This window comes from Pleurodeles waltl, chromosome 1_1 (genome assembly GCF_031143425.1).
Source record: "Pleurodeles waltl isolate 20211129_DDA chromosome 1_1, aPleWal1.hap1.20221129, whole genome shotgun sequence".
In the NCBI taxonomy this organism is placed as follows: Eukaryota; Metazoa; Chordata; class Amphibia; order Caudata; family Salamandridae; genus Pleurodeles; species Pleurodeles waltl.
Window position 1 is genome coordinate 860,749,214 of NC_090436.1, and position 26,479 is coordinate 860,775,692.

General features: G+C 41.9%; 1 protein-coding gene across 7 annotated transcripts in view; it reads left to right on the forward strand.

Annotated features, from left to right (window-relative positions):
- Positions 1 to 26,479, forward strand: part of AGTPBP1 (ATP/GTP binding carboxypeptidase 1) — an 863,873-nt gene that overhangs the window by 617,053 nt on the left and 220,341 nt on the right. For all 7 annotated transcript variants that reach the window (XM_069229549.1, XM_069229567.1, XM_069229576.1 and 4 more), the window contains one exon: positions 12,481 to 12,625. In XM_069229549.1, coding sequence (XP_069085650.1) covers positions 12,481 to 12,625 — 145 coding nt within the window. The remainder of the gene's footprint in view (positions 1 to 12,480; positions 12,626 to 26,479) is intronic.

Below are 26,479 nucleotides of genomic sequence, written 5' to 3' on the forward strand. Positions count from 1 at the left end.
TCCTACATAACAGGTAATCCCTCTTCAAGTCTTTTTCCTAGCATATTAACTCGAAATGACCCCTTCTGATATAGAATGTACTCTCATCAATTTATTTTTCTTCCCAACCAAGCACGACAGACTGACGCTTTACTATAAATTACCAGACGATATCAGTGCAACTGCCTATTTACTTATGCACAAAGAAAATGCATTAAACCCTTCTCCTCATATATTTCAACAATAGCATTGTGATCAGATGATATTGAGAAACCAGTTCCCTATACAAAATTATTGAATTCCCTTAGTCCCTAATAGCCCATAAGAACCTTATGTTCTGTTAATAAGTAGTTGTTCTCTGTTCCCCACACCCCTCATAGTCTTCTTAATACAAAGGCATTATTTCTAAAGTTACCATTACATTATTTTGCATCATGACTGTCCTTAGCCTTTTATAACAGCATTGGTCACAATGCTGGACTATTTCCTGGGTTCAAAACTTTGTCATTCAAAAGCATTCACCAATTCCTTCTTTGCAGTTTCTTTCTCACACTTATTCAGCCATATAAAATCAAGTCCCTTCTTTAACAAATTGCAGATCTCACCAGTGTTACTATTTGTTCATATATTTTGCATAACATTCCATTGTTCCAAGAAACGTAGGTATTTCTTTCTTCTTAGTAGGGGACACTTATTTTTCAATAGTTTGAACTAAACCAGACTTGGGGCACTCAGTATCAAGAAGACACAATAAACCCAAGTACCCAATTTTGTCATCCCTAAACTTGCACTTATTTTCTTTTAATGTCAAACTATTCTCCTTTGGTAGCTCCAGCACATTTCTTTCTCACAAATCATTCACAGCCTCATTAAGATTTCATCTTGATAGAACTTGAGATCGGGACTCTTGCCCAGCAATTTGCTTATGCCTTGTAGAAATACTGATGGAGCAAAAATCAGCATAAATGGCATCTTCATAAATCTATAAGATCCTATAGTGGAGCACAAATGCTGTAACATTATTTGAATTTATTTTATTTGATATGTATTTTCACTCAAACTTTGACCCGCTGAGCGTGTACTTAGGGTGGCCTATGTAATCTCTGAAAGGGGTTGCAGGCTTCAGAAACATATTGCCCATCATTGTAATGGGTGAAATAGCTCTCACCAAAATGTTTTTTTTTCCTTGCCTTCTGTATTACTTCACTAATCTGCCAGTGTGAGTGCCCAGGCCACGGTTCAGAGAATTGTTTCTTCTGACATCGGGCTCTAACACACCCGGGGTGCAGTTCTTCAGCTTAAATTCCCAATACCCGAAGGTGGCCTTGGTGCATTGGATTATGAACACTGTTACTTTTCTGCTAAACTGCAGTGGATATTGCACCAGGTCGGGGTATGGGCACCTTCAAGAAACAGGATTATTTGGGAGTGTCATGAGGGAGGGAAGAATCCCTGGCCTGCTACTGAGGCAAGGAGGTGGTTTAACTCATAGAACTAGACTACTCTGAATGGCGCTTAAAAGTTGGAAAAGGAGTGCATTGTTGACCAAATACACCGCTTTGTACACCCTTCCCTTCCCTGCCAGTGGCATCCTTGCCCAAACCACTGGCCTACTTCACGACTGCACAACATGGGGCATGAGCGAGGTTTGAAATAGAGATATTTGGCCACTGTTGCACTGCATGGGCATTAGAAACCTTGCAACAACACATGTGGGCGGGTGGCTTATTGATTTGTCAATTTCTGTTCTACGGCTCCCTTACTGGAGTCATGCATGCCTTACCGATCGGTCAATTTCTGCTCTATGGCTCCCTTACTAGGGTTATGTACCCACAGTGGAGCAACAAAGTGGAGGAAGATCAATCCACAAACTACGCAGGCTGTTAAAATGAGTGCTTATTTTTGAGGAATGTAAATGACTAGTCAAATGGCTATAATAAAGGCATAGACTCCATGACATAAACTAAAAGAGAAATTATGTCACCAGCGGGGACAGGACATAGGAAAAAGAGCGATTATATTCATCTATGACCAAAGAGCAACCTAACCCCCAAAAGGCTTACCAAAATATATTCACAAGTGTAATTTTGCTCAAGGTATATATAAGCTTAGCAATGTGGGATTTCTCCTTTTGATATGGGAATGCCATGCTATCACTGAATATTGGAAGAACATCACCACGGTCATGTAAGAAACACTAGAAATCACTGATTTGCACAAAGTAAGACACTCTGGGCCTGATTATAACTTTGGAGGACGGTGTTAAACCGTCCCAAAAGTGGCGGATATACCACCTACCGTATTACGAGTCCATTATATCCTATGGAACTCGTAATACGGTAGGTGGTATATCCGCCACTTTTGGGACGGTTTAACACCGTCCTCCAAAGTTAGAATCAGGCCCTCTGTTTGGCTTTTTTCATCAACCCAGCCCAAACAAAGTGGGCAATCTTTTTTTTTAATCTTGTGCTATTTGCCACCAGAGCAATAGCTCTGTCTTGGTGTTCATTGGTTGCCCCACCACTAACCACCTGATTACAAGTCAGTTACAATGAAATTTAAACAAACTTTCATGCATTAATTTTGCTTTATGTCGCTAGTAGCTGTTAGATTTTACTACTGAGTGTGGAAGAACCTGGCCTGCATGAGATTGTTCCTGAACATCTCTATTTAATGCTCTAAAATTGAAGCATAGACTAATTTCTTCAAAGGCTTTATGCTCCCCCGCCACTGGATGAAAACAATCTGAACATTCTACTGGTTTTATAATTTCATCTTGTACACCCTCAGCATATGGCATGCCTCTAGCCTTAAACATGACTAGTCTACATCCTGGCTCAAGTAGAATCTTTTGCACAATGTTTTTAAGATATCCATCTCCTCTCTAAATACACTGTGAAACTCTACCCTGACTTGTGCTGGTTCACAGGGGAAACACATTCTTCGTAAACCCTTCATTAAGCTTGAACCGGGGATTCTCACTGGAATCCATACAATCCATGTAATGACACTCAAACATTGTACTGATCTTGGGAAGAAAGTTTAAATCCAAATATATTGATACAAACCACAATCTCATTTAAACTTTCTGCATCATTATCGTCTACCTTTGGCCAACTATCAAAAGTTTCCTGTTCCTCTTCTCTTAAGCAATGCTTAAGCAGGATTGTTTTTCATTCTTCGGCTACATTAGAGAGAAACACAGAAACATAATGACCTTTTTCCACTTGGACCATTTCACTGCTGGATCACGAAGAGAAGACAACAATAAAAGAAAAGTTGGTATTTTCTGCATGGTAAACAAGGTAAAATAAATATTTGCAAGAGAACATGAGAATGCCAATATAGCTGATATTTAACACCAAATGTTTTATGTGAAAATGCAGTGTGCATAAGCATTAAGATGGAAGAGCTTTTACTCCTCAGCGAGCTTGCATTTACAACCTATTGAAATACTAACCATAAATAAAACCCTCCCTGTGTGCACCAAAACATGTTTACTCTGGAGTGCAGCATCTTATAAAGGCTTTGAAAGGTGCAATTTCTTTCACCTGGGAAACCCTAAGATTTTCCTCAAATTAATGTGCTCTTAGAGCCTAAATAGTTAACAGTTACAATTCTTCGATGTGCAATGTGCAACAAATATTCAAAGTTGTAGCAATGAGGATAAATGGTGTTACTCAGAAGTAACGCGCCTCCAATAATTGCACATTTTGAAATATTGTTTACATCACAACTGACAAAACGTTGATGTACAGTAAAGGCACAGTTTCTTAATGTTAAGGTGTGGGCATCACCGATCGTTGAAGTGTAGACATACATTTTGTCAAGGAAAGAGCTATGCTAGCATCCAAAATGGCCACCAAGTCAAGTTATGTTACATTTGTGTGATCATGTAATGTGCTTCCACGACTGTGGGTGCGAAGGTCAAGCTGTGTCTTACAAATGAGTGCACACTACACCAGGCACATTATTTATTGGTTTCTCTCTTGCAGCAGTGGAAGTTCCACTCATTGCTTGTGTAAAATGCAGCATTGAACTAGAAAAAAAGACCTGTTCAGTAAGGTGCAAATCATCTTTATTAAAACATCTCAGCCGCAGGATTAGTCACATCTGATTTTGATAGATCCTGCTTCAAAACAGAAACAGCAACTTAGAATACAAAACATGGAATGCAGGATGAGAACACATAGAGCTCAGCACGGAACACCTTATTAAGAGACATAGCAAACAATTACATGAAGCTGGGTGCTGCAATATTTATGCAAACCTCTCATACCCTAATAACCACTAAATTCTCTGCAGACAGAGGTCAGTCGCTGGGCTTTGGTTTTGACTTCATAAGAGTAGAATCAACTTTGTTAGCGGCCAGTAAAAGATGAGGGATTATCTTTCCTGTGGCTGGCTGTAGAGGATAAATCTATTCCGGCTGACCCAAGATAACTGTTTTGGGGCACCATTCTATTTATTTCCTTGTCATCTTAGTGCTTCCTCCAGGAACTCCTCTTCCGCCGCCTCTCCATATTGTTAAAGTTTTGGACGTGACTATAGTTTGTGTTAGATTGTGCCCGCCTTTCCACAGCCCCTCCAACATTTTTCTCAATTTGGATGGTTTATTTTATGTAGCTTACCTGGAGTATGGTGCTAATTCTAAATTATCTTGTATAATACTTCTTTCTGCCTTGGAGTGTTTTGCATAATTATTTGCTCCTGTTACAATATCAGCATGAAGAGCATGAGGGCTCTTTTTGCGCCTCTCTTGGTTTTAGGGTGTAAGGTCCAGTGCCTCAGCTGTAAATATTTAATGGCATAGTTTTTCATCGCTTTAGAGATTTAATTGTCCCTTTGCTGAATAGGTCACCTACCTTGAAGCACCCTTTATTTCTCCATATATGAAAGATGTGCCTGTCCACTCCATGAGAAAAATCAGTATTGCCAAATAATGGCTAAAGAAGAGTTAGGAAGGTGGTCAATTCCACTTTGTGTGTTAGGCGATCCCACTCATCTGGTGAATGGGGATATGTATAGGTTTTGGCCATCGGGACCCTGGGAATGTAGGCCATGGGACAGGTGAGCAACATCGATTGTCTGACTTGCCCCTCAACCATTACACCATATAACGTAGTTGAGGAAGGAAGGGCACCACCAGTTTCCCTTGAGCTGAGCGTTTAGTGCATGATTTCCAGGTTAGCCTAGGTCTCTTTCCTGACCAGATATGAATTGCACAGTTTCTTAAGTTGGGCAATTTCACAATATTTAAGTGTTAAAGAGAGGGCCTGGAACATACATTGAATTTGCATAAAACATCATTTTGAGAGTGGGTGTTTGGCGAACTATTGAGTGTGTATGCATTCACCAAGACATGAGACTAATTTTAACGTTCCTTTGCAGGTTTGCAGAGTTGTCAGTCACACAGAGATATTAGTGTAGAATCTGAAACCTAGGTACCCTATGCCCTCCATTGAACATTTAAAGGAAGTAATGGATTGTAGATGAATTACAAAGTTTTGTTCCACTCTGCCAGAACCAGACCATCAGACTTACTGAGATTAATCTCTAACCCTGCTAATTTCTGGGTGGCCTCTAATTCTGGAATCTGTGCTTTTAGAGATTGCTGTGGCTCCTCTATAGATATTAAAATATCTTCTGTGACTGCTGCGAGTTTGATTGTGTTGAGACACAGATTACTCCCATTGATAAGGGGTTAGACCTGATTTATTGAAAAAGGCTCTAGGGAGAGCGTAAAAAGTAGAGCTGAGAGGTGGCATCCCTGGTGCACCACCATGGCCCAGTGGTAATTAATTGGTTTTTTGTGTGTTGGGAGAAGGAGGGCAGTGCCTCTGCTGCACGTTCTTGCTTTACCAATCAAGTGAAAGACCATTTAGGCTTTGTCCCTACCATTGCAACCCTGGATGAGTTCTGTTTGCTCAACGTAGATTAACAAGGCCATTGTCTCATTTAGCCTGTTGGCCAAGATTTTTGTGAGCATTTGTGATTAGATATTTCACAGCGATATTTGACAGCACGAGGCACAGAGTGTGGAATCCTTTCCCAGTTTAATGATTACAGAGATCCTTGCCTCCATCATGGAGTATGTTACTTCTTGGATGAAAACTTTAGCCCTTATGTGGACTAGTTTGTGGAAGGTTTTGTAAAAGGTACATGAGAAGCTATCTGGCCCTTATTTTTTAGCTATTTTCAGCCTTCCAGTTGCCCTCAGCATTCAGTTTCTCAAGCAGTACTGTCCACATCAGCCTGAGGAGGGGAGCATCCTGAATTTATGAACCTCAGATAACCACTTTCAAAATGTCCCATACTACTTTCCCCACCTCCTTGTGTCATTATGTGATACATACTTTGTGATGTTTTTTTTCTAATCACCTCTAAAACCACTGGGTCCTTATCAGAGAGTCATTCAAGTGCGAGCATCTCCCGAGTCTTGGTTTCCTGATGGTCCCAGTACCACTGATAATGGGTGATGGTGTGATAGTGTCTGTAGACCATGATCTTCTCCACTATATTTAAGAGGCATTTTTTTTTATCAGTAAATAGTTGATTCGCGTATAATGTAGTGTGCTGGAGACAAATATGAATATGAGTAATCTTTCTCTTAGGGGTGACGGAGTTGCCAGGCAGCCACTAATCCCAGGTTCTGAATCCACTGTTTCCCTTCTGCAATGAGCTCAGGTGTCTCCTGTATGCGTAGCTGGGACTTGTCCTCTGGAGCATACATTACCATGTTGAAATTGCCCCTTATAATTAAGGAACCCGAGGAATCCTCTAAAATCAGTTGTTTCGCCTGTTTCAGGAATTTGTCTTGGAGTTGTTTAAGGGCATAGATAGTGGCCAGTAACGGGGGTAACCATCCCACATACTATTAACCTGCAACCCATTGCCCTATTTTCTATTCTGGTGACAAGTTCCACAAACCAATTTTGTGGGTTCATAAGAATCCCCACTCCAATTTTTTGGTGAGTTCATATGTAGTGTACTACTTAGAGTTGAGTGGAAATTGTATTCTAAACTGGTCTGCCTGGAGAAGGTGCATTTCCTGCAGGAAGCAAATATTTACTTTAAGGGCAACTATTTCCTGCAGCAGGATGAAATGTTTGTTTGAATTGTTTAATCCCCAGACATCGTAGTGGGTGGCCCTTCATTGTAGTGCCTCAGGGGTTATGAAGAGTAATTCGCTGACTATGGTGTGGTTGGCTTGGTGCTGATTCCTAAAATGGTGGTTGGCAGGTAAAAGTCAATGTGCTTACGTGGAGGTAAAGTCCCACCCCTCACACTCCCCCCTTTTTACAGCATTCCAAATCTTAAACATCACTAACTAAACTGTAATTGTTGAATCAATTTAGCTTAGTGTCTCCCTTCAAATGTCTAAGTCACATGAACCACCGCTCAGTCTTTCAGGTCTCTCCAGTTAGTTGGAGCTATAAAAAATAATTCGGGTTATTTGGCACTATTTTCCCATCCTACAATGCCTCCTGTCTGACCCCCGAATACTCAACCCCTTGTGCTTTTCTATATTTCTTTTTTCAGTGGTTTCAGGAATCCAACTCAGCCAGAGTACCCTTGCAACACCGCTCAGTTCACCAGTAACTTCACATCTGAGTCCCCTGCTGCTCTTGCATAAGTGCTAGGTCGCCCTTTCTTTGCTTCCTATAAGCCTTACCATGTCAGGAAGATTTTCCTTGTGACTGGGGAGACGCTGTGGCAGCTCTTTTAGGTAGATGTAATCAACTGTTCTCCTGCTTTAGGGTGGGCTTCCCCCCCATCTCCACCATCAAAACCCATCATAGCCTGGGCCCCTTTCATAGAGGCAAAGGAGCATTGCTGCCCCGTCCTACTGGAAAATTGCTTTTAAGGGGTGACCCTTCAACATTTAACACTTTTCGATTATAGGAAATCTGTGATGGGTCCCACTGCATATTTTTTAATCAGAATTATAGAGGAAAAGTCCTGAATAAGCTGTAACCGTGTCCCATTGAAGGTGATCGGGGCCCCTATCTCGCTTTAGACGTGACGTTTGGTCTGTGAAGAGGTGTACTGTCACTAGCACACTCATTTGGGCCACTCTTTAAGCTATGTCCAGCTTGATTTTTTTCCTTCCACTCTTTCTTGGATGGCATTGAACAGGTCAGTGAATATTGGTGAATATTACTATGGTCCACTTTGCATGGCAACCTTCAAATGCAGATATTATTTCACCAGGGACTAATCTCCTGGTCCTCGCGTGTTGCCTGTAGAGCAATGTGATGTTAGTCCAATTGGAACTCACACATTTGGAAGCGTTCATAGTCATCAGTGTGTTTGTTGAGGTTTCCTTCAAGGTTTTTCGCTCTGTCTTCCATTTTGTTACCATCCTTCTACCTCCTGCCAGTCTTACAATAGGCTTCCTTTTGTAGCACATCTTTGATATTTGATTATTTTATACTTCTGCTGACAGTCACCCCACTGTAGAGGTGCAAGGTCAGACTAGTTCAGTCTAATAGTGCCTGAAGAGTTGGTCTCACAGGTCAGCATATGGGCTGTTTTTTATTGGCTGTTTGTGGGATGTTTTATTGTTTGGTGGGACGATTTTCACTATTTATTCCCTTCATACCAACACAAACATTGCCTGTTGCAAGCACAAATGCATGCAGTCTCCCATACTTTACAAACCACCCTTACAGTGTGTTATAAGTTCAAAACTGCTTTGATTTGTACAATACAGGACACTTATTTAGCTTTCTGATTCACTAATAGAGGACACTTTTATTTTGGTGTCTGGCCATATTTCTGTGTTGTCCGACTCTGGAGAAGCCAGGCAACGCCAGTTGACCTCCAAAGCTTTCGCTCCCTTGTTGAGTGGACCAGTATATCATCCAGGTTATCAGTCTTTCTGGAGTTTACCCCACCTGGAAATGGTTCAACTATTTAGTCCTACCACTGGGGAGAGATTAGTGGGACCCTCCTCTCTGCATTAGGTCAGATGTCTTGTTTCTGTGAAAGGTTGCTCTAGATTTCTGTGGTTGCTCCCTAGACCATTTTGTGTGAAGGTCGGCAATGCCAACCTGATGTTTTACCCACTGTCACGCCCTCCCCTGCCTAACGTTGAGTCTCAGGCCCTCATTACAACATGGGTGGACGTAAAAGCCCATCCGCCAAAGCTGTGTAGTCAGAAAACCACCAGTGCAGTGACCTGACTGCGAGTTCACTCTGGGTTGGCGGTCCGACCTAGCAAAAACAACCCTCAGCATTGACACCAGCTCATAATAGAGCCGGCGGCAATGTTGCGGTGCGTCAGGTGCAGCAGCACCCGTCACACTTCTCACTGCCTGCCAAACAGACAGTGAAAAGCGCAACAGGGCTGGCCATGAGGGGCCCAGCACTGCCCATGCGAAGTGCATGGGGCCCCCATCTTGCCAGCTTTTACATGGCGGTGCAACTGCCATGTAAAAGCCAATGGAGAGGCAACTCGTAATCCCCAGGGCAGCGCTGCTTCCAGCGCAGCCTGGCAAATTAAGACCGCTGGCACTGCCAGGCCGTTGGCCGGCGAAAAAGTGGCAGTGCCGGCGGTCTGACCGTGGTGCGTTCGCCACATTGGCGGTGATCAACTGCCACTGTGAGTCTGGCGGTCCTAGGACCACCAGACTCATAATGAGGGTCTCAGTCTCTTCTTGTGAGCCATAATAAATGTGCTCTAAGGGGCCAGGAGGCTACTACTCTGCAGGGAGTGGTGCTTGTGAAGGAACTTCAAGCTTGAATGTCTCCGATCTATTGATACTATAGGACATAGAGCATGATGAGACCAAGTTGGTTGTGAAGACCTCTTACTGTAATTTAATATTCAACATGATTTCTTCGCAGTTGTTTGGTGTTTCTGTTTCTGTTACAGTTGTGGCATGAGGCTCGTCCACAGAGATTTGTAATCTACATGCCTGAACTGCGGCTTTGCGGTGCCAGGCCAGGCTTCTGGTGGCTTTCACTGGTGCGCTGAGGGCCAAGGTGAGGGAAGGCACCCTTTGTGCCCCAGGTCCTGCTTCTACAGGTATCTTTACCTGACCATATAAGGCAAGTGTCCCTGGTGCTGCAGTGCCTCCCCAGGGTTACACTCACCTTGATTAAGCTGAGGGCTTCTTGCTCCACTCGAGCCACTCCATGTCAGGTCCAGGCTACTCTCCCCCTCCCGGAGCCGACCTTCAGGCCAATGCCAGGCCGAAATCCCAATCTGCAGTTCTGGGCTATTTGCACTTTTTTGCTTTAGGGCCTCTACATGACGTCATGGTCACAGGTCTCCAAAAATCTCCAGCACTTACCCACGGGTCAGCACAGCTGTACCTGAGGCAGTCGCTTATTAGCTTTTTGGCAAATTGCACTGAAGGGCCAGATTTTTCAAGCCCTGCCTGGTCTCTACACCACATCTCTGTTACCACAGGCATCTGTCAGTAAGCTGGCTCAATATATTCACTGTGGATGCTGCTGTGCTTTTGGCCCCCAAAGATTTTGACCTGCTGATGACCGCCAATTTCATGGTGCCAGATAGGAGCCCTGGGACTAACAGTCCACCATCCTGCACGTATGACCATGCCTCCTCTGTGAATGACTTACTTAAGAGACAGAGGCACATCTGTGAGCTAGAGCTGTTATAACAAAAGCTTAGTTTATAAGTCAGCATGGATTCTATAATAACCAGTCCCTTCGCATCATCTTTAAATGTACCCAGTCACACTTAGCCTCTGGTGACCGAGTGAGCGAGGATCTGTTTCCTGTTGTTAGTAACGCAGTATAATGCCAGTTCTAAAATGAAAGTGGAAAGCCGATTAGTAACTTAATGTAAGGTTTTTGAGAAAAATTGAGAGCCCACTGCACTGACGAAGATAATATGGAACTATAGAATCCTACTTCTGGAATGGCTAAAAAGATGCCCGTCTGAGGCATTTCTATTGTGTATATTTGTTATTACAATTGGACAACAATGCTTTAAAATCTCTCTGAAGTGTTGGCTGCAATATGATTCTGGTAAGGTTGTACGACGGAATGCCGACTGACAAAACAACGGGTGCCTAAACAACGAGGTCGGAACACCGACCTCGTTGTTACTACTAATGCCTTTACCACGAATGCCTTAACAACGATATTTCGTTGTAAAGGCATTCCTGGTAAAGTCATTAGTAACAGGCACCCATTGATCCTGCATGCCTCACCCCAACCCCACCCCAAAACCTAAAACCCCCCACCCCCTCCCCAAAACCTAAAACGCCCCACCCCCCCAACCCCAATCCCAAAACCTAAAACCCCCGACCCCCACCCCCTCCCCAAAACCAAAAACGCCCCACCCCCCCAACCCCACCCCAAAACCCTGACCCCCCACCCCCTCCCCAAAACCAAAAACGCCCAACCCCACCCCAAAACCTAAAACCCCCGACCCCCTCCCCAAAACCAAAAACGCCCCACCCCCCCAACCCCACCCCAAAACCAAAAACGATCCAACCCCCCAATCCCACACAAAAACCTAAAACCCCCCACCCCCTCCCCAAAACCAAAACGCCCCACCCCAAAACCTAAAACCCCGACCCCCCACCCCCTCCCCAAAACCAAAAACGCCCCACCCCCCAACGCCACCCCAAAACCTAAAACCCCTGACCCCCCTCCCCAAAACCTAAAAACCCCACTTACCTGAGTCGTCGCCTCGTCATCTGCGTCGTCCTCCTCAGCCGACTCCCTTGTTTGTACCTTAACCATGCATGTTCGTTGTTCAGGACATGCGTGGTTAAGGCACAAAATAACGAAGTTGTGGTTAAAGAAAGCGTTGTTCCGCTTTCGTTAACCAGGACTTCGTTATAAAAAAGTCGGCATAAAGGATGTTTCCCTTCTGGTAACAATGTACTGATTTTTTTAACACTTTTGCTTTTAACAAAGAAAATATGTAAATTACAATATACACCTATGTTTGGATATAATATACACCTATTTGAGAAATACAGCTTTCCCAAACGGCATGGGTAAACTACACCTACAGGAGTTACCACATGTATTTTAAAGGTACTCATGACAAAGCTGAGTAACACCTGTCCTCCTGAACTTACATGTACATGATCTGTGCATTAAGTATGTTGCGTTTGTTTAGTGTTAAGGAGTCTAACAAGCTCTTGATTTGTCTTTACTTTTCAAGTTGAAAAGAATTAATAATCTTTCACTCCTGCCTACACACCCTTTTGTGAAAACAGGATGCTATTACAGCTGGCTTATTTAGGCTAAAGATACATGAGTTGAAATACTTTGTGAATCGAGTGTAAATTACATATGCAAACGTCAGAACATTTCCTGGCACGAGTCACTTTTGCAAGCCAACAATCCTTTATGAAGTGATGTCTTAATGTTTTATATCCAGGTCTGAAATTGAGTTTTTGTCTTCTGCCGTGTGAAACATGTCCTGCTTGTTTAAATGTTTTGTGAATAGTCATGTTTGTAATTTGCAAATGTTTTATTTTTTATTTTCTTTCATTTAATTGCTAGGAATCACTTTTCTAGAAGTTCTATTGCTGCTGGTGGCCAGAAAGGGAAGTCGTATTACACCATGACATTTACTGTGAACTTCTCCCACAAAGATGATGTCTGCTACTTTGCTTACCATTATCCATATACATACTCTACACTAAGGGTGAGAAAGTGTGAATTTATATTGTACGGTAAAATACTGAAAAAATATGGTGACACAAGAAAAATCACATTTCTCTTCCACTGGATTTTATGGAGTCACGTAGCCTTATTGAATTTGTCTCTGAGTAGTTTAGTGCAAAGTTTGGATACATTGTAGTTAGTCTGCTGCAATTTGTTGAGTAGCAAATTAAAATGAACCTGGTCGTTGGGTAGGTTTGGTTTCCTACATTAACATTTAATGCTTTCAAAACAAAGTTTTAACAGTAATTCGAAAAATTAGATAAAGAAATACAAAGTTTATATGCAGATTTTGTAGCAAGCTGAAATACTTTGATTAAAAATGAGTGCATGATTTTAAACTTAAAGTATATGTCTTAGATTGTTTTTATAGTTCTTTTATTTTGTGTTTTTCAAGAGAAAGCGAAAAGATTACTTAGTCTATTGGGTGAGTTTTTGGCTTGCAACCTTTCTACCATTGAAGCATTCCCCTTAGGCTTCCTCTGCCTCCCAAGTAGAGTTGGCAGTAATTGACCCACACAAGTGTAGCAAGTAACCTGGGATAGGTGAAAGAGCCTTATCACAGGACTATTGTTTCCCTTTTACGAAAGTATCTCAGCCACATACTACTGTGAAGTTCAGGGAAGGGGCATGAAGCACACAAGCTTTTTGGGAAGAAAACCCCCCTCTTGCTCTGGAGAATTCATTGTACTGTTGAGTTGCTCCCACCACCTCACCTCGATGCGGATGTCCTTTTAGGTGAGGTAGTGCAGGTCTCTTGTAGCTAGAGGCTATAGTGTTCTCCCTCACAGGGTGCAAGTAAGGGGACTAAGGGCCTGATTTAGATGTTGGGGGATGGGTTGCTCCGTCACAACAGTGACAGATACCCGTCCACCAAAATCTAAATCCCATAGGACATAATACGATTTAGATTTTAGTGGATGGGAAATTTGTCACCATTGTGATGGAGTAACCCCTCTGCCAACATCTAAATCAGGCCCTAAATCTTAGTTTGCTCTAAGCACGCAGCCAACCTGCCTCAGAGCCCAGTTCCTCCAGTTGGTGGTCTTTATCACTAACTTGGTCATTTACACCCATCTCCAGGACTCTTCCTCCACCCCCTATAGGGTATAGACAGCAGTTGCGAGGAAGGATGTTAAACCATTCTGTGAACAGAGTTCCACACTGCCTGAAGAAGCACAAGAGGCAGGCCTCATCCAGTATTAGATGCACCTTTAGTCTCCCGCAAAACACGAGACACAAGAAAAAAGCAGAAGCACCAAGAGACATCAGCTCCTGCAGCTTTAGCCCCTGGCTGTCCCTCACTCAGAGGCAGGGGACTTGAGTTGAGAGAAGTACCAGTCAGAGTTGTATGACACTAGGAGCAATAGGACCAGAAGTTACCAAACTCCTTCTAATTCCACTGAAACAGATACATATTTTGTCTCATGCTTTTCTCTGTCCTTGGCTACGACTCTGTAGAGATGTGCTTGCAGGAGAAGAATTGTATGAGCTTTCTTGATGATATAACTTAGAATGTGGGGAGAGAGGGATTCTGGAGAAAGCTATTAGTGGAGCTGGGAGTTACTAGTGTTGTAGAAGACGATTTCTTATAAATAAAGAGTACAGCAAGTCATACGGAATTGCGTAATTACTACAAAATTTGGCGACGAGGGACTCTGAGCAGGGGTCAGAGAACATATGAGTAACTCCCAGCTCCTGGTTTATTGGACTTAAAGAAGGCGGTTAAACCATACTAACTGGAATACATAAGGTAGTAGAAAAAAGGAAGAAACAGGAGAAAACTGTAAGTTGTATCGATCCTGTGCCTGTATATCAAATGACTTGGATTTGACAAACAGTTATGACTTGGCTAAGATTTTTTTTTAATTGCTGAGAACATTAACTACTTCCAGTTGTGGCTTTTGAATGTGACCAGGTTTATATTTGGACTATCAATGCTGGATTTGCAGTGATGTGTGGCTGTAATTATTTTTTTTATGGTAGCGGGTGATATATATTTTTTTTTAAAAAATACGCAATGACACCACGTGCCTCACAATACTGTTTTGCTACCGCACGCGATACACACGCTTTACAAAAACATGTGCAGTGTCACCACATGCCTCATAAGAAAGCATTGACACCACACATGATACACCAGATTACAATAATGGTTGAGCAATGCAGCGCGCTTTCCGGTAACTTGTTGGATCCACGAAGACTTCCAGGAGACAGAAAGCATACTGTGCATTACATACCAACAACATTGGTGCTGGTGCAGCCTCGGTCACTGGAAACAGAAACAGAAAAAGGGCTACTCGGACATAGAGACAGAACGAGGACTACTTGCATATAGAACACTAGACCAACAATGAGTAATGAAGCGTGAAGATGAACAAGTGAAAGAAAGACTTTAGAAGCGGCGTCATATTGGAAAGGAATTGTTTGTTGCCAATATTAATTTATTATTTTAGATAATTATTTTAGCTTATTATTCTGACTTGTTATTTTTTTATTTTGAGGTAGTTTGGTATATTTAATTGCTTTGCAAGTATGTCTGAACAAAGCTTATCAGCACCACCTATTTTTTACCTTTACCTGGGCAACCAACAATTGCTTGGAAGAGATGGACAAACATTTGTATACATATATATTAACTATAGGTGGAGACAAATATGGTCCTGTAAGGAAACAAGCTATTTTGTTACACCATTTGGGAACAGAAGGGAGAAGAATATACGATGATCTACCTGAAATCTCATTGGGGCTGGGGGAAGGACAACCCATAAATGTATATGAGATGTCACTACAGATGTTGGGCAAACACTTCACACCTAAACTAAGGCCACCTTTGTCTTGTTGAACATCCTAGTATCTTCTGTAGGAGGCAAGGAAGCTGTTCATTAGAAGGTCAACTGAGTTGAAATGAGGTGGCACTTACAGCTTCCAATATTTTCTTGCAAGGAAAGCAGAGACGGTCTCATTCTAGATGTCTGTGATTGAACCCAATTCTTCCCATTGTGACCTTGGGCTAGACTCTGCAAGCTGTCCAAAACAACCACTGGCTCTGCTTAGTGAACCTTTTTGTACTTCCATATACGTCCTAAAAAAAGACATGCAGTATCTCCATCTCATTGTGGCACATTAACACTACAGTTGAGAAATCAGCACTACTAAAAAATGCTGCTATTTGGTATCTCCATTTTCTATCTGTTTTTTCCAAGCTCTTGGTCACAATGGTAGCCCTTTCGCAACATTAGAAGGCCCACTGCTGTCACTACTGTTTCTGACAGGCAGTGTCACAGAAGAAGCAGAGTCTGAGCTAGCCTTTTCACTCAGCATCTCATACATTCTTAGGTCCTCAGTGAGCTTTCCCATGTCCTGTTTGGCAACATTCCAAATTATTCAATTACTAGGGAGCATTCTTGACTTCAACTTGGTGAAAGCCTTCCCTTCTCCCTTGAGGGTACTCATCATCCGTCAGATAAGGAACCAGTTCTTGGCGAACAAGACAATGACTTACCTTGTGATTCCTGAGTCTTATGAGAGCTTGTGTGTTGCATAGCAGTTGTAACTTATTACATATTCCACGTATATTCGCTGCAGTCTCAGCTGGTCACATATACAGTCTGGATGCCACTCCCAGTTCATCCTAGTTCTGCGATCCATGGTGTCAACATACTTCCAAATTCTTGGTCCACAGCTTGGGTATAAATGTACTGCAAAGAGTTCTCCATCAGTGTTTCATGAGATTTGTCTAATTTGTATTTGTACATAAAGGTGTTGGAGTTGATGGAAATCTTCCTAGAACTGAAATACTTCTTTCAAGAGATGAACTGAATCTAAGGTGGAGTTGTTTTACAGAGAGAGAACATCATAGTCCCATGCTTCTGTACCTGAGAAAATATTGCATAATCTTGACAAAGTTGCACTTCTCTTCCAAATTGGAGGAAATTAAGCCAGCAATGTGGCAGCTAAAGCAACTATTGTCAGAGGCTTAATCACTCACTGTTGCACGTCTATGAAGTGCATCCTTCATTCCATTTCCGACTACACTCTTCCAAGGTAAAGGTGACATCATTGGCTTTTCCTGGCAACGTATTAGTCATCAACATATGTTGAGCAGCTATGTGGGCTACTGCTCATTCACTCCTCCCATACTTTTTTATTGATGCTTCTTCTTGGAACAGTGCTTAAAGTGGTTTGGAATTTCTTGACACGTTGTTTGTCTAGGATTTATTTGACTGATGCTTCCTTCTCCTCTTTTCCCTTTCCTCCTCAGTTGCTGTCGAATCTATTCACAAAATTGAGCACGGGAAATTGTCTGATCACATGACAATTCTATTATTTTTAGTCTGTTGGCCCTTTCCCAGTACCTTCCTCAGCTATCCTTCAGTCTTTAGCCTAAAACCACATACCAGTTGAGTCTGTTTGGAACTTGATAGAGCAAACATTCATGCAGGGATGAATGTGTATAAACTACTGCTGTGTAACTACCACTTGCATGTGTTTTACATGCATGCACAACTAATAACTATAAAAGCTGTTTCCAGTCCTGTTAGCTTCCCTATAGAGTTGACAAAAGAAAAAAAGCCTGTGGACTATAGGTAGCTGAGGCACTGTAAGAGTACGTTTCTCTGTTTGCATGATAAAAGTAGACATAAAGTTGCCCAGAAATTATACCTTTTAAATTGTTTTGAAATTAGGGAAGCCATTAGGTTGCTGTGCAAATATCTGGATCAATGTGCATTGTTAGGCTGTAAGCAATATTCAGACTACGCCTCCCTAAAACTTGTTTGTCACATGGAAAGTGACATAGCTGAGTATTATTGTTGGGGCAAAGGAGCCCATGTGAAAGACAGAGTTATTTCCATCTAAAAATAGATGAAGTACAGATGACTTGGCAAATATATTAATTGCAGTGCAACAAAAAGTGGTAGAAATACGTTCTGTTGAAATAATTGCTTCCTTTGGTTGTATCTATATATTTTATTTTTAATCAGTGTTTTTTTGATCAGCGGCTTAAATCATTGTGTTCATAGATGTAAGATACCTTATGTTTTTCCGTTTCTAATGTGCTTAATTTCTGCGAGGTACATATTTGAATTGTGTATCTATTTTTAATCAAACAAAAGTAGACTGTTCTGTAAATATAGAAAATCCATAGTCCTGTGGGCACTTAAGAACTGTTTTGAACATACACATTATTTCGGACTGTTTTGATCATGCACTTTCTCCATTAACAGGGAGGATTCATATGTGCATGGGCTCCCATCTCCATGCGTTAAGGAACAACTTTTTTTTTTCCAGGAGTACAGAAACAGGCATACATATTGATTGCCTTCTCAGGATATTTTCAGTAATGTTACATTTTGTTTTATTTCTGGGAAGCAGCTACCTTTACAATGTTTGTTCTGAGTGCAAGTGCATTCTTTTGGAAGCTGTGGCCTTGCGCTATGTTGAAAACCCAGTCTCTGGTGACAATCAATATTTTTTATCACCAGGGCAAAGAATTATGTAACATGAGCCATTGGAATTTAAGGTGTTTAAGGCATATAGAGGGATAGTTCCAATAAATTGAACCTCGCTGATCGAAGCTGTCAATCTGGATAATAAACACCAATCTTGTTCTCAAGAAACATATGACTGTTTCACCGCAAGACTATGAGGACTGAGCAGAAGAACCTAAAAATGATCATCTGCTTTTACGTAGGCAGTTTACTGTGTGCATAAGATGAGACATGTGGTCAATATTAACCAGTTGGCCACACTTTGAAAGAGCTGATATTGGTGTTTTAGTGGGCAGCTATTCCCTACTGGAGCAGGTTCCTACTGCTGCACTGGCTGCACTCCTGCTATGCTTATTAGTTTCTTGGGTTGTTTTGTGCAGGATTATCACTGATGATGGCACAAACAAGCCACTACCTTCAGAGCAAGCAAGAGCATAGAGTCCAGCTTAAACACCAGGTTACAATCCTTTCCAATTGATCTATAGGACAAGTCTGGCTAAAAGGGATTTCCCTGACAGTTAACCCCCTGGCGGACTCCATGATCATTAGGGTGGATGAGTTCAATAGGCATCATATAGCCAGCCGCGAGTGATGTCTGCATCTGGAGGGTAGTTTAGGGTTTCCTTTTCAAGTAGGCTTTGCCCTGGCTATATCTGTTTGACTCACAAAAAATGGGGACAAGGAGGTTAATTGGTCCAGTGTACGACCTCCCTGCTGTAACATAACAATCAAAAAAGGTACACTGTTCCAAGAAGAGATAACAAATAGTTCCAAACAAAACAAATTTGGGGAATACAGGTAAATCAGAAGAAAGAGCCCTCTCAGAAGCAAGGGCCCTCAGGTATCATCATCATCAGGCTTGCTCCACACCAGACTGGCACTGCAATGTCTGACGGGACCCTCAAAGGGGTCACTAGGCCAACTTCTGAGTTAAGTTGAACAGACCAGTGGAGAGAAAAGGAAAAAAGTGCAAAGAAAACGTGAAATTCAAATTGACTCAACTATCCTCAAGAACTTATTTTACTTGGTGATAGGGGATGTTGGTCAAGATTAAAAACAACACGGAGAGTTTAAGGGGAATAATGGCCCTTTACTCTTTCAAAAAAGTGATTGGGAGTGCTACTTTTGTCACTACCAAGTAAGTCAACATGTTTTGTGCCTACTTACGTCTTAACAGATCTCTTGGCGCTTCTTCAGGACTGCACATAATCTTCTCCATTCCAAGAAGGGGGGGTATCAAAGGTGATATCGTACAGGTATCTAATGGTGAGATTATACTCACTTATTTATTCATTGAGTCCTCCACGTCTCCGAAGCCTGGAATCAAAAACAATACCATTGCAATATGTTGCTAGTATCTTAAATTTACTTGCATATTGGAGCAAAATGAAAATATTAGTACGCAAAACAAAGAAGACAAAGGAAATAAGTATATTTCAGTTGCAAGAGAGAAAACATCTGAAAAAGAAACAAGGAGAGAAAAAGTATTTTCTATGTAGGCTTACCACCTGTTGTGGAGGCAAGGTATCTCTTACATAAGGACATCCTGGCGATTTGCCATACTTCCTAAAGTGGAAAGAAAAAAAGGGGTTCTGATTATACCGAAATGACTCAGCGCAAATGAACTAGTCACATCCAATTTCAAAGTATGTCACATTAACACCTCATAAACACCAACTGGCATTATAGGGCAAAAAGGTGTGAGCATCAATTAATGTACCTACATAAGCGAGTACTAACAAAGAAGAATCTAGGCCATCTCTACAAATAAAGCAACTGGCGCATTTATGTCTAAGAAGGAAACTGAAGCTGATTCACAGTTTCCTACAAACCCGAACACACATAAGATATGTACTATGGTACGTGAACGAGACAATGATGAGTGTCAGCGCAGAAAAATACATGTAGTCATTGCATTCAGACCTAGTAACTATATTCAGGATAAAGAAGCAATGAAAACATGGTCAGGATTTTGTACAAAAGCCCCAGACCTCATGTGTAAATTGAGCAAGCCAAAGCGCTGGTGTCAGACGTGTAACGGAAAGAGTAGGCAATCTGTCTTAGCCCCAGAGCAGGCTCTATACTACCGCTTATCTTTGATAAAAAGCGGTAGCAGAACACTAATCGAGCCTGTACAGTAAAGAAAAACGTGCACGCAGCGTCTTACCTCCGAGTGAGTTTCTCGGATAACGTGGAACGGGTGGAAGACGCCGTTGCCACGGTGATGAAGGACGAGCTCAAATCCGCCGTCCAATCACCGACCCACTTGGGGGAGCGAAACAAAGGGATGATAACAGAAAAGGGACTACAAATTAGAGACTTATACATGATGCCGGGGATATAAACACTGAAGACAGACTACCCACTCTAATCGATAGGGGAATCTTCTTTGGCAGAATTAAAAGGATACCTCTGATGAAAAGTTAATGGTAAACTGTCACAAGAAAGGAGAAGGAACATTCCAACTCTGATATTCGACTGTTCTGCATAGTGGATCCCAAAATACAGGGATACAATACAAATTCAAATATTCAAACGGTCAGTCAAGCTCAAAAGTATTAATTGGACAACGGACAACATTTCTAAACAGTTCATTGGTGCTGGTTCTTCAGTCACAAATTTACAAAAAAGAAAATAATTTATATTTAGAAATGTTGTGCAGTTCTATGGATTAAAGAGGTCTCCTGTAAATAATAATCATGACTCTAGGGTGCAATTGGAGAGAAAAAGTAGCAGCCAAGGTATTGAGAGAGTAGGGGTCCATCTCACTTTCAGCAGTAATTGGTTGCTCGGGAAAAGGAAAATAAACTAGAGAACGTCCATCAGCCCCAGAATGTGTGTGCCCAATCTGAACACCCAAAGTTGTTCAACTTGTAAAAGTGTTTTTGTAAGTGGCTGCACAACTTCTAAGACGATCCACCACAGGTCATCAGGAGTATGTTTTGCATTGAGATAATGAATACTAAGTTTTGTTGTCAAATGACCACATTGAATATTGCTCCTGTGTTCGTTGATCTTGATCTTCACTGGTCTTGGCGTCATTCCGATGTAGTAGTCCACATGGGCAGCGGATCATATAGATAGAGTTTGTTGTGTTGCAGTTAGTGTGTCTGTTAAGATACCACAAGCCAATAGGTTCTAATGTGACCACTTTAATGCGCTCAGTCAGAGAACAAACATTGCAGTTCCCACTGGAAAATGTCATTTTACCGGTTGTAAAGACCACAGTTGATTATGATCGCTGGTCTTATTAATGGAAAGTGGTCTAGTATGTACAACTGAGTCCTTGATGTTAGATGTTCTCTTAAAGGCAAACAGTGGTCTGGGTATATTTGTACCTCCGCTCGTAAGGACGGTCCAGTGTTTTTTGATAACTTTTTTCAAAGAATTGGCAATAGGGGGGGAGAAGGTTGACACACAGGTTAAACGAGACAAAGTGTTTTTGGAATTTGTCGCAAGTAAGGTTTCTCTTTTATTATTGCGAGCTCGTTTTCGTGCTGCACTGATAATTTTAAAAGGATAATGTTGCTGCAGTAGTTTTTGTGATAAATCGTCAGCTTGTTGTTCAAAGGTAGACACACTACTGCAATTCCGACGTAGTCTCAGGAATTGGCCAAAAGGTAAGTTATCTCGTAGAGCCTTGGGGTGGTAGCTATCATACAAGAGTAGGCTATTCCAATCGGTCTCTTTATGATAAGTACATAATCGTAATTTGCCACTGGCTATAGAAATGGTTAAGTCTAGAAATTAGATACTCTCTGTGGAGACAGTAGATGTAAACCTCAAAAAGGGATCAATGCTATTGATCCAGTCAGTCAGAGAGGGGACTTGTTATCTCTTCTTGGAACAGTGTACCTTTTTTGATTATATCTGTTTGACACCACTAAGAATGCTCAGTATCCCACCGTTTGAGTCTTGAAATTTACACCTTAGGGCTCCTTGGGAGACACTTTTCACCTTCATCAGGTTTGGTCTTCTTTATATATTTCTGTCACTACCCCTGCTTCCTACCCTGATGGCCCCAGGTTTAGCACAAATGAGCTGGTAATGTAGCTACATAATGCTCTGCATTTGCTATCTGATCCCTGTATCTGTTAGAGAGGACCTACTACGCCAGCAACAGGACTGGGTTCTTCATTAGAACATCCACCTCCTACCCAATGTGTGGATATTAAGCCGAACCGACTGAGCGGTTATTGCCTACCTGAAGAAGTGATGGATATTTCCTTAGCAGCTTGCCATCAATCCGCAATGTTGATTTATTTTGGATGCTGGGCAAGGTGGCGTGGTGTGAGCACCGTCAGGTTGATCCTTTGCAGTCAGAGCTTTCTGCTGACTTCTGTTTGATCTGCCTTTAGACCTGCCAGGCCTTGCTGTAGGCATCATTGAAGGTGGTCGGCCCTCACAGGCTTTCTATATTTTCCTGATTAACCCTTTCTGTTTATGTCACCAAGTGTGATGAGTTTTTTTCAAAGCGCTTACGTATACGTTTCCTCCTGCATCTTTTGTTATGCTTCAGTGCGACCGTAATTTGATTCTTACTTTCTTGATGTGCACAGCTGTTATTTGAAGCTGCTGACCCTTACAGCTGTCTTACTCATTGCAAATACTTCAACGTGCTGGGTCAGTGAACAGTGGGCTGTGTCAATGCAACCACCATATACTATCTTCTTTTCAGACAAGCTGGTGCTTCAGACTTTGGCAGCCTACCTGCTGAAAGTCGCATTGCCTTTCTTTGAGAGGCAATTGATCACACTACCTGCATTTTCTTCGCCACACCTCTCAAATTGAACTAGGTAGCACCAGGTAGATGACCAACTTTTCATGGGGTTCACTGGCGTTAAGAAGGGAAGGTCATTTCAGAAACTGGATTTTTACAACTAGTGCTGTGCTTTGGCCACATACGAGTCTCTTAAGGCCGTAAACCTGATTCTACCAGAGCCAGGCCTGTGACTATGATATTTACCATTGATATTGCGATGCTGGATATCTGCCAGGCTGCTACATTGGCTACTGTCCACATCATTACCACTTGTTACTGCCTGGATTTCCAAGCGCAGCATGGATGGCTGTTTTGCCCACTCAACCCTAAAAGACTTCCTGGTTTGAGGTTGCTGTTCAGTCCTTCCACCTTCGGGAGGTACTGCTATGGCATCTGTTCTGGAGGTAAGAAATCTGCAGATAGAAGTATTCATCATAGGATCAGGTTCCATCTTCATTAATGAAATTTCTGGTGTTTACTCTAACCTCAGATGTCTCATTGCACTCTCTCTCCTCCCTGTTCTACGAAGAGGACATCTGCACAATGTATGAAGGTCCTAAGTTAGATTTTGGCATGCTGTTACCTATTGTTTGTTTACACTGATCCTTTTCTCAGGGGTGAAAGATTAAGATACTGAAGTTTGTGCTCAAGGGTGACATCTATATGTGGCCTGCTCCGTCACTTCTGGGGCAGTATGAGAACACAACACTTGTCATCTATTGGTGTACAGGAGTAGTTGTTGGGAGAATATTCTGCATTCAGCCTAGCGTCAGGGATATTCTTAAAGTTAGAAATCTGCAATTAGATGATGTGTCCACCACAATGAGAGAAAGTGAAAGTAAGAAACGTGTTTTTCAGCCCCTCACAGACAATGAAGCTGACACTCTAAAAGCTGTGAGCCTTTAAGAGGAAAGGAAGATCTTTAAGTCTTAATTCTGGTATTGTAACCGCTTTTGCTACTCAAGGAGAGGATTCAGTCTCCCTGAGGGCCTGATTAATCCCAACAGCAAAGCTGGCAACAACAGTGACTATCTTACCCAGAAGATCATAAAGAGGCAGAAGGCAACAGCATCAGTCTTATGTGTCAGACACAGCTGCCTCCCCTACTTTCCTCTGTTCACCAGTGTGACAGAATGGAATGGCTCAAGAACTTCTTAGAGAGTGGCAAGACATCACCAACTACATGTCTGTGTTGAGTATCATTTATGACACAGTTATGTTCGAAGTCCATACTAGCATGATTCTTCAGAAGCCTGCTCCAAAACACCAACTGCAGTTTTTAAGGAACAGATCTGTGACATTACAGGTTGCTCCTCCCTTTCAAAGATCAATGGATCGAGCAAGATAAGTTTCAAATGCTAGGTTTCCATCATCTTTTGCACAACTCAGAAAGGGACGTTGAATTTGTCTGGTGGAGCTACAAGATACATACATTTACGTTCCACAAGCAAGAAAGGACATGAAGGTCTTTAGATAGATAGTTGGAAAAGCACACTACCAATACAGTATTCTTCTCTTATGTCTAAATCAGCACCTTGGGACCTTTTTGAAATGTATGGCAGTGGTGGCAGCTGTTCTTTTCAGGCAGATGGTTTTTTATTTATCACTAGTTCAGCGACATGTTAATAAATGTTCATTTTGAGCAGAAAGCACTCCGATGGCAACACAAAAAGGCTTCATTTTCTTGACCCATGGATTAATTTTCCAGAAGTCCACAAAAACACCCGTACAAGTTCTTATTTATCCAGTAGAATCCTTAACAACAAAATGGAGGAGGGGAACTGTCTCCCATGTATTCCATTTGTTGGAAATGTCTTCTAATTCAGTCAAGTATGTCTCCAACAGCTTGTCAGAGTAAGGTCTGTGGCCTCATGTGCCAAAGTGCCAAATGCCAGGCTTCATTTGAGACGTCACTAGGAATGTGTAGAAGATCAGTGGTGTCAGTAAAGGGACAGCTGGGAAGATAAGCTTTTAATTTCTCTCTCAGCAAGGCCACCTCTTCCATGGTGGTGTTAGAGATCCCAACCTTCAGGAAAGAGCCCTCTCTTAAGATCTCCCATCTCCAAACAATTGAGAGAAACACGCCCTTGATGGGCTGTGGAGATCATCTGTAGAAAACAACTGTTCAAGGCTCATGGTTGGTAAGTGGTCAATCTTAGCTTAACAACATCCTAACATTGAGAGCAGTCCTTGTAGCTCTCAAGGCTTTCCTTTGGTCTCTGATAATGAACAAGATCCTTATGCCGATTGACAACAGAACCACAAACCATTATCTTCATAAACAAGGTTGCACTAGCTTGAAGGTTCTTTTTTTGCATGCTCCAGCAATCTGGAATGACTTCTGGCAAGAAATCTGTTCAGGCAGTGCACTTTCTAGGTGTTCAGAACTCCCAAGCAAATTTAGTCAGCGGGTCCTTCATAGAAATCATAAGTTCTCAACAATGCCATGAATTTAAAAGTCTTTTTGGTTTGAAGATTTCTGCAAATACATCTGTTTGAGACAACTCAAAAATGCAAAATGAGTGTGAGAACCAAGGTCTAAAGTTAGTGCAAGATGGTTGCAGAAACTTCAGTATACTTTTCCACCAATTATCAACAGTTGTGGTGAAAATTAAATTCTCCAAAGCCATGATGATTCTAATACCCCCAGGTAACCAAGACAGTGGTATTTTTCAGACCTACTTTCACTTTCACTAAGTCACACAAAAGGCTGCCATGCAACCCAGACAGATTATACTGGTTGTAAGGCCAACTATACCATCCAAATGTCACATCTTTAAATGTTGTACCTTGGCTGTGAAGGCCGTACAATATGGGCACCTGAACCTACTGCAGGTTTGTATGGATGTTTTAAACAAGGTTGAAAGATCATGTATAGGGGCTTCTTTCACTTTTAAATGTCAAAGGTAGTTTCCTTGAAGCTTCATAACCTTATTCTGTTTCCTTTGAAGAAGACGTGATTATGCCGTATCTTCTCCATTGTGCTTAGTGAAATGTGCAGTTCTTTATTTATCAACTATTATATCATTCAGGAAAAGTCCTTTTCAAAGGTTGTTCTTCAGGATCTCTGTCATCAAAGACGTATTTGAAGGAATAAAGAAAACATACGCTCCTCAACTGCAAACTTTTCCATTTGGAGCTAAGCCTGTTCTTTAAATGGATGATATTTCCTTTTGAGACTGTACAAAAGGTGTGATTAGAGCATCTTTTAGGAACAATTAAAGCAGCTGTGGACGAGATAGGGAACAGAGTCAGGTGCCTGCTGCCAGGATTGGAGTTCTATTTATGAAAATTAGTGAACTATTGGCATCTTGATATCAAACAATTTTGCTTATTAACTGGGACCTTACCCTTCGTTTATTAGTGCCAGGAATTTGATTCCGCCCTCAGGGAAGAAAGTTGAAACACTTAACTGGACCGATCGGCTAAGAGCTCAGCAAGAAGAGGTACCAGGTGATAAGTATTGTGCACTTTGTCTTGAAGCAGATGACTGAAAGATGATGCCTGACAGAGCTGGGGTTCTCTAAAGCATTGGGCCCTTGGAGTGCGTAAAGAAACCACAGGGACTAAATCTGCCTAGGAG